The 8,920-nt window shown below is 40.0% G+C and overlaps 1 protein-coding gene across 1 annotated transcript; it reads left to right on the forward strand.

The window, feature by feature from the left end:
* Positions 1–1,751: 1,751 nt before the first annotated feature.
* LOC131241304 (protein trichome birefringence-like 24) lies at positions 1,752–6,631 on the forward strand. The gene is made up of 3 exons (XM_058240095.1): positions 1,752–2,129; positions 2,555–2,841; positions 5,573–6,631. Exons 1-3 carry the CDS (start codon positions 1,898–1,900, stop codon positions 6,344–6,346), a joined length of 1,293 nt encoding a protein of 430 aa, XP_058096078.1. The 5' UTR covers positions 1,752–1,897; the 3' UTR covers positions 6,347–6,631.
* The last annotated feature ends 2,289 nt before the right edge of the window (positions 6,632–8,920 follow it).

Consider the following 8,920-nt stretch of genomic DNA (forward strand, 5'->3'; position numbering starts at 1 on the left):
TTATGTATTCATATCGGGCGAGACTTCGCTGCAACCGGAACCAGCTTTGTTGGTGCGATCCTGACTGTAAGGCCCGCCTTGATGAATGAATTGTATATCCACGCCGTCCATATATTTTTACAGATTATTTTACGTCATGACACCAAAACTGAAGAAGATAAAAAAATTTAAGCGGACCACACCACATGAAACAGTGTTTACTGACCATTAAAAACATTTTGTGGGCTATCAAAGTTTTTCATCAATATTATATTTATTTTTTAATATTTAATCCTGTCTTTTTGACCTTATAAACAGGTTGGATGGTAAAAAAACGTCACGGTGGACCATAGAAATTTTAATGGTGGGCGTTTACCAGCCACTATTTATTTTGGCGCAGTCCACATAAAACTTTGAACTTCTTCATTTTTGGTAGTACCCCTTAAAATAGTGTGGAAAAACATATGGACGGCGTGGATTTACAATGCATGCATCGAGGTGGGCCCTATGGTCAGGGTCGTACCCACGTTACTGGTTCTGGGGTCGCAGCCAAATAGTTCTCATTCACATCAAACTTCACTCCTCTGATAGTTTTGCACCACTTAAAAAATATTGGTGACTCTTCCAACCATACACACGGCATGGTTTTAAGGAAATCTAGACCGTCTAAATTTCTGACCCGATTGTGTACTTATGGTAAACTAAAAATTGTACTATGAAGATAACAATGATAACCATTTGTTTTTCCCTTCAAATTAGTATCACTCATTATTACTTCTATCCATCCATTTGATAACCATTTTGTTTTGATGGTTAGGATTGCTCAATCAGTGCTCCATCCACATTGGGACCCAAAACTTGGATGGTCTTGATAGCTGTAGACCAGTGCCAGGTGTGAGGAGGATGAGTTACCACTACAACATAAGAGTCTGGCCCCAGATCAAATGCCCACCTTGGAATTGATTAGATCTCACTTCATTTTTAACCCAGATGATAAAGCAAGGTCAGACGAAGAAAATGTTGTTTTCGGAGGGTAAACCAAAATCGATCAGGTGAAAGTACCACTTTGCCCTTCTAGCACACTAGAAATAATACAGTGGTTAGAAGGATTATGTAACACCTAATCAAAGGCTTTTTGGGCAATCCTTTGCAAAGGTTCATCTGATGAGACGTAGAAAGGCTACCACCCACTGTTATCATTTCAAGAACATGGCTCCTTTTCTAAGTTATTAATGGCAAACAAGGTTGGGAAATTAGTCAATCTCACAACACTGTACATTCACTGGTGGGTATATCAGATCAACGGCGCCGATTACTGCACCATGGGCCAGGTTGATGATCATATAAAAGTTTTGGGGTTATTTCAAATATATAAATATCCAGCTCTCAATCTATACAAGTGGGGCATCAGATCCAGACCGCTGATCAAATGGGTCTAACCATGGATGGACAATGCTGCAAAGATGAAACTCGGTGCTTTTTTCTATGAATGTGGATGACTGACTCAACGTGTCCATTTACAAACAAGAATCAAACGGTTCATGTCTATCATTGGAAACTATTGGTGCAGGGCCCACCTGATGATTAGGGGACCCTGTGATGTGGGGGCCACACAAAAGATGCCGATTAGATCAAGGGCATTATGGTCAATCTATAAAACAAGGAAATCCCGCTGTAACCAGAGTAGATGCATGTACTTAATTACTTCCTGTTTGATTTAAATTCTCTTCAGCATACAGCTGCAAGAAGAGACAAGAAGGTTTTATTTCTTTTTCTCTTTTATTTTTTATTTTTCAAGTCACCATTTCTTTTCGACATTTGGGTTGTTTTCTGAAATCTCGAAGAGAGAGGTGGAGGCTGTTGGGTTGCCTTTCTTATCTTATTTCCAGAGATTTGTTTTTCTCATGCAAGAGAGAAGATGGTGAAGGAAACAAGGCTTGATTTGAATCAATGGTCTCTCCACAAGCAAAGTCACATCTTTGTGAAGCTAGCCGTTTCAATCCTTCTCGTTGGCCTCGCTTTTCGCCTCTTCTTCTCTCAATCCGTCGGGTTTTCGCCCGTTTCAGACCGCCCCTTGGTGGAGATTGCCGTGACGCCGGTTCCTGGCAAGGCCTTGGAGGCTGAAGAAGATCAAGAACAACCTCAAAAGGGTGTGTAGTTTCAAACATTTTCGAGTTGGGTAAAAAAAAAAAAATCACAAGAAGAGGAATACAATTGGATTTGTGTGTGTGTGTGTGTGTGTGTGTGTGTGTGTGTGTGTGGAAGAAATTAACCAAGTACTCTGTTCTCTTTCGTTGGGTTTTTGAGATAGTGTTGCTGATATCTCCTGAAAAATCTGCATGTTGTTCAAAATAAAGGACTTTTTTTTTTCTTTGGTGTTTGAAGTTGTTGGGTAATTGATAAATGAGTTGGTTTTCTGATGGGAATGAGATTCAAGTATGAACATGTTGAGTGTTTGGCTGCTCTGTTTTTTTTTTTTTTTTTTTCTAAACTGTAGAAGAATTTCATGGGTTTTGCTCTAATTGATGTGGGATTCTGAGTATTTGATTATGTTTTGTATGATCTGTTGTGATAGGTAATGTGGGAAAATGTAATATTTTCAAGGGAGAGTGGGTCCCAAATCCGTCTGGACCGATCTACGACAACGAGAGCTGCCCCATTGTTGAAGGCCATCAGAATTGCATGAAGAATGGGCGGCCCGATTCAGGATATCTTTATTGGAGATGGAAGCCCCGAGACTGCGAACTACCTCCGTTTGATTCAGTGAGATTTCTGGAGTCTATGAGGAATAAGCATTGGGCATTCATTGGTGATTCAATCTCCCGCAACCATGTCCAGTCATTACTTTGCATTCTCTCTAAGGTGAATTGGCTGGCTACTTTTGAATTTTACTGTTTTCATGGCACTGTATTTAGAGGAATTATAGGTTCCTGCTTGCTCATCAGCAATTATATGGTTTGCGATCCACAGGATTCTTGCATGCGGGATATGGTTCAATGATCTAAGCCATTGATCTGATGTAGTGCTGTGGATGAGGGGTTCTCTGGAAATCTTAACCTTCCATCTGTATGGCAGCATACAGATGTAGAGCTATGGTTTGCATTCAAAAGAAAATCGGCTAAATATTTAAGGATTAGCCGATTCCAATCTGGGAGATTTCTGGGCATTACTCATGATTGTTGGAGCTCATCAATGGTTTGGATCACCTATCCTTGGGTTCCACATGCACAAAAACCTGTCCCTCGACGGACTGTAGAAGTGTTACTGAGCAGGAGCTCATAATCCTCTTGGATTTAATATCATGAGATTTGAATTTGGTGAAATTGGCGCTGCGTGCATGCTCTGTTAAATAGGATACTTGAGTAGACATGGATTCAAGGACTCGAGATTTGATTTTGGTGAAATTGGCGTTGCGATCATGCTATGTTAACTAGGATACTTGAATAGACATGGATTCAAGGACTGGAAATTTATTTATAGAGAAAAAAAGAGGTTTTGTTTTTGTTTTAACAAATACATATAAAAGGAGGATTTGTTGAGGACTCCAGATCTATTCAGAACCATGTAGGATATTGTTATGAGATTTTAATTAATAACATGTCACTATGGTATGGTGATCTACTTTTATTCCTTAGAATATTCATGACAGTTTTCATAAGTCATGTTATCGACATACTGTATCATTTCATGAACTATTCAGTTAGGGGAGGAGACAGGTATTGTTAAGGTGTTGATCATCATGTTGACATTTGATCTCCCTTTTTAGTTTTGCACTATTTTCTTGATACCCATCTGTTTAAGACAAAGATGCGCAGATATGGAATCCTCATAAAAATGGAACCCCAAAAAGATTGAAACTAGAAGAAACAATACTGAGAACCTCAGTTCTAAAATCTTAGCGGTCTATAGTTGTTGGAAAATGTTCGAGCTTCAAAACTATAGAAGCCAAGCCATTGAACCGGACCATGTCTTGCTTTAAAAAGTATCGAGTGATCCAAGATTAGACCAACCAAAGCCAAGCTGAGCTGAGATGAGAGAGAGAAAGCTGTACCAAACCATCAAATCAAGCCAAGCCATTGAGCCGGACCATGTCTCTGTTTACCCATGTAACTCTGGCCATTGTACTGCATTCATCTAAATCCAAGTCTGCTAGGCTCATTTACATAGTGATACTGTCAAGCTAATTTACCAAAATGTAGTCACCTAGTTAATAAACGATGATGATGTTTTCTTACTCTATTTGTTATGCAAATGCTGCTGGAGTCATCCAATCCTACAGTGCTACACCCCACACTTCTAGGAGAACTTTGGGCCATCACCTTTCTTACCTAAAAATACTATTGCAGCGACCCAAGAAAATTGTTCAGGGCTGAATTAATCTAAAGGGAACTACTTCACAGCATTTGTCCTGTTAGGGGTGCTAACTTCTCATGTTTTTCGTGCCTCTTTCTCTTTCCTCATTCTTCCATAAATTATGCTGGTATGGTCTTGCCTATGCCACTTTTACTGTTCATTAATATAGCAAACTTGTCTAGGTTGGTGCAACCACTTTTATTTCCTAAAAGGATTTCAACCACCCCCCCCCCCCAAATTCTGGAATGGGGAAAGTGACTCAGAAAGGGTATGAGAGTGCTATGAAAATCTTTAGTGTGGATATAATCAAATCTTTCTCTTGTCCTTGTAAACACATTATGATGGTGATAATAACATTCTGGACTATGGTTTGTTCTGTCATATTTCAGCATGCAAAAGCCCTTGAACTGTCTTTCCTCAGATGCTTTTCTTTTCATCATTTTTTGATGTTCCAGTACAGCTGCCTAGGACAACATGTCAATTAGCAATGTCACATTGCCCAAAGTTTCTACTACCCCAGCCAAGGTCCCATTGCATAAAAATTAATAGAAGCCTAAATGGCCACTCTGTGAAATTCAGCTGTTAACCGCATTTCACTCACTTGCCACTTGAGCTGGTTTGATTGCTTTTCTCTGTTGAGTGGGCTTCAGAAATCAAAATGGGGTCTCCACACTTTCTGAATAAAAGCCTATTAGAAATAGCACAAGTTGGTGCCGTTCAAATAATGCTTTTTCCAAACTGAATGTTACTGGTTGAACACATTGATCTTTAGAGAAACCGACTCATGCACATACATCTTGACCTTAGCATTGAATGTGGTTCCAGGCCATCTCCTGCAACTCTCAGCTCCCTTACGAAGAATGGGTCAGATGAATATTAAAATCAATGCCAGCTTATAATAAGGTCTATTCCCTTTTTGTCTGTTTTGTAAACGATTATTTTGTTATTAATGGGCACTAAAATCTTTTGTATCATTTGGACTGGCATTTTTCAAACATGGGCTTGCTAGATCTTGTTCTTATCTTGTGATAACATTCAAGATGAAAAAAAATGGTGGGGCCTAGATTCTGTATCCCACATCCTAAAACTGTTCACTTGGTATTCATGGACAAAGACCGGGACAGTTCATTAGGTGGGCGCTGCCATTTGGGGTCTGTCAGATGATTGTTTTATATACAGAGTGTCAGAAATCATGTTCCTGATGGTATGATTGATCAATTTGAATTGTTGTGTGCCTCAGGTGAGTGAAGCTGTTGAGGTGTACCATGACGAGGAATACAGATCCAAAAGATGGCAATTCCCATCCTACAACTTCACTCTCTCTGTGGTCTGGACCCCCTTCTTAATAAAAGCTGCCATCTTCGAAGACATGAATGGTGTCTCAACATCTGAAATTCAGCTGTATCTTGACATCCTCGACGAGACATGGACCAAACAATATCAGAACTTTGATTATGTGATAATCTCCGGTGGGAAGTGGTTCCTCAAGACAGCAATCTACTGGGAGAACGACGAAGTCATCGGATGCCACTACTGTCCAGGGAAGAACTTGACAGAACTTGGATTTGAGCATGCTTACAGGAAAGCCCTAGAGCTGCTGCTTAACTTCATGATTGCATCTGACCATAAAGCCTTTATTCTGTTTCGGACCTCAACACCAGATCACTTTGAGAATGGGGAGTGGTTCAGTGGAGGAACATGCAATAGAACGGTCCCATTTAAAGATGGAGAGATTGGGCTGATTGACGTGGATAAGACAATGCGGGACATTGAGTTGGATGAATTTGAGAAGGCAGCAACCTTAGCATCAGAGAAGGGATTGAATATGAAGCTTTTGGACACGACCCATCTTTCATTGATGCGGCCTGATGGGCATCCAGGTCCATACCGGCAGTTCCATCCGTTTGCTGAGGATAAAAATGCCAAAGTTCAGAACGACTGTCTGCATTGGTGCTTGCCTGGGCCAATAGACAATTGGAATGATTTGGTCATGGAGATGGTGCTAAACGGTTGATAGCTTCGATGGTGGGCCGTTACAATCAGCACCCATATTTATTGCCTTTAGAGCCACCAGTTTTCAAGGATCCCCACACAGTGACAAAAGGGCTTTGACAAATCCACTGGGGGATCAGAAAGGAACATGCTGTGTATATTACACGTCATTTTGTTAGTAGGTTTTGTATCTGATGCTGTCGTTGTCGATGTCAATCAGCTGGAAATTCTAAGCTTTATTTGGGTCTAGCATTTGCAAGTTTCGGGACTCTACGGTGAAATTCTCTCATATTTTGTTTTGCATGAATCTCATGTCTCTGCTCTCTGTCAGTTTTCTTTGAAATCTGCATGTATGTTTAGTAAGAAATTCAGTCCAGGATTTCAATGAACAATAACTACTGCTGCTTGATCCTCTGTTGATGGCACAGGTCAAACAACTCTCGAATCAACGCCTTGTTGGAAATTTTCGATGGTTTGTAATGATGTGTTTGGAAAATAAAAAAGTAATGAATGATACTTTTTCGGATGGTGTTCAGATCCTTCTTTGGTGGCAATGGAAAATGCAGATTGCGAGGCTGGCGAGACTGCTGAGTCTGCAAATTGCTGGAATAGGACTGTTTGACGCCCTTGCCAAAATGCATTCTGTGGGTTGCACCCAGCTGTCTCGTCCACATATTTTTACACCAGGTGCAGGTGCTAACAGGTCACGTGTGTGGGATCTGAGCCATTCATTAGGTAAGTTGCACTATGAACATGACGTAGGCCACAATTCAGGAAGGTTACACATGTGCAGACAGTCAAAGTCTGTCATGTATTTCTGACCAGTAATTTTTCGTGTCCAACTGTAACAAGCTTGATTAACGGACCAGTCTGACTTTTGGAGAGGTCATCCTCAGGCTGACCTACCTGATGAACAGCCCAGATCTTGCACACGTATGCCATGTTTTCATGTTTGCTCCAAAGTTGAAGCTCCCTCTACACTTGGGCCTTTGCATTTCCTGAATCTGTCAGGGTTCCTTCTAAAGAGGAATTGTATGATGATCCCACAACCTCTATTCTGACTAGTATTGTCCCTGATTTGGTGATCCAGACCATCGTTTTGTTGTGTCACATGCTAGATGGACCATGCCTCTAAAAACTTCTTCCAAAGGGCTTTCTGAAACCTTTCGTTTTGTGGCCCACATGTAGACATTCAATAAAAGAGCTGCAATAATACTCCAAATTTTAACTAAGTCCCTGATTGGGTTACCAATTATCACGGAAATGTAAAAAAGGAAAAGTAGAGCAACGATTACAAATGACGAATTGGTAGTTTTGAGTTCTTAATGATGAAACTTTTCCTTTACATCAATGACATGATTTGCCAATCCAAACAGGCTCTAAAAATGGTCCAACCATCAGTTACTGGAATCTTCTAATTTGGGAGATCTTTGAGGCGTAGCCATGGAGGTGGGACTCAACTGGCTAGTGTGGGGCCATGGCTAACTGATCCATGAATCTCCCTGATTGGAAGATTCTACCCACCAGTTTTGCGCCATGTTTCTGTTGAATCTGGACCATTTATATTAAGCTTGGCCTCATTTGGCACCTTGGATTTGGAAAGTTCCTTTAATCTAAAAGTAGTTATGCATATAGTATATTTACAAGGGTTTGAATTTAATTACTAAATCAATTTTAATATCACTAATTAGTGCACGTATGTAATACTTGACACAATGGTTGTAATCAGTTTTGGCTGCAAATGATGAGATTCTAAGTCTTGAATGGGCTACAAGCACAAGATCACATCTAAGTGACAAACCAGCAATTTTTAATTGTTGATTTACATAAACAATGTTTGGACGGTGCAGATCATTCTATTAAAGTAAATTTAGTGATGCAATTGATAATATAATTATTTTGGAATATCATCAATGGGCCATGTGCCCTATAAATTAGTAGTGGTGGCAAACATGTTGCACATGGACTCTTGGAAGGATTTTAGATGTAATCTTATGATGTAGAGCGGGTCGCGGACAGTTTCATGGCCAAGATGGATCAGAAAAGGCCCGGTTGACGACAGAAGTGATCCAGACCGTTGGACCTTAGATCGGGCATATCTTAGAATCCGAAATGAGTTACCTGACGTAAAATATATGATTTTGGTGTAGAATGAGCTACTTTAGCCAACCAACCCTGCTATGCCGGGTTACACAACCCGGAATTGCGAAAAACTCCTGGATCGACGGTCGTTTTCCTCCTTTAATTTCGTTTTTAGTATAAATAGTAAGTTTTAGTTTGATTATAACTCTTCACCCGTCGGGCTTTAGGAGTTGCGTCCAACGTGAAAAGAGCTTAGAAAAATTAGGGGAACGGTTTGGTGAAGCCAAATAGGACACTTACTATTTTTGGCCGAAAACCATGCGCACTAGTAGACATCACGACAGTCTATAAATAGTAAGTTTACTATTTATAGTAAGTCACGGATTCTAGGAGTTTTAGTTGTAGTTTGATTCTGATTTCTTTCTCATTGCTTGGTACCCCTATTTAAGGGTTGTAAATTCATTTTTAGTTATCAATTAATCAATTTTGAATTTCTTAGAATTTATTTATATTT

The sequence above is a fragment of the Magnolia sinica genome, chromosome 3 (assembly GCF_029962835.1).
Source record: "Magnolia sinica isolate HGM2019 chromosome 3, MsV1, whole genome shotgun sequence".
NCBI lineage: Eukaryota > Viridiplantae > Streptophyta > Magnoliopsida > Magnoliales > Magnoliaceae > Magnolia > Magnolia sinica.

What these genes read in the sequence shown, in the direction of transcription:
- LOC131241304 (XM_058240095.1), top strand. Translation starts at nt 1,898, where the DNA reads ATGGTGAAGGAAACAAGGCTTGATTTGAATCAATGGTCTCTCCACAAG. An exon ending in TCAAGAACAACCTCAAAAGG is followed by an intron (nt 2,130 to 2,554) that starts GTGTGTAGTTTC and finishes CTGTTGTGATAG; the next exon opens with GTAATGTGGGAAAATGTAAT. An exon ending in TACTTTGCATTCTCTCTAAG is followed by an intron (nt 2,842 to 5,572) that starts GTGAATTGGCTG and finishes TGTGTGCCTCAG; the next exon opens with GTGAGTGAAGCTGTTGAGGT.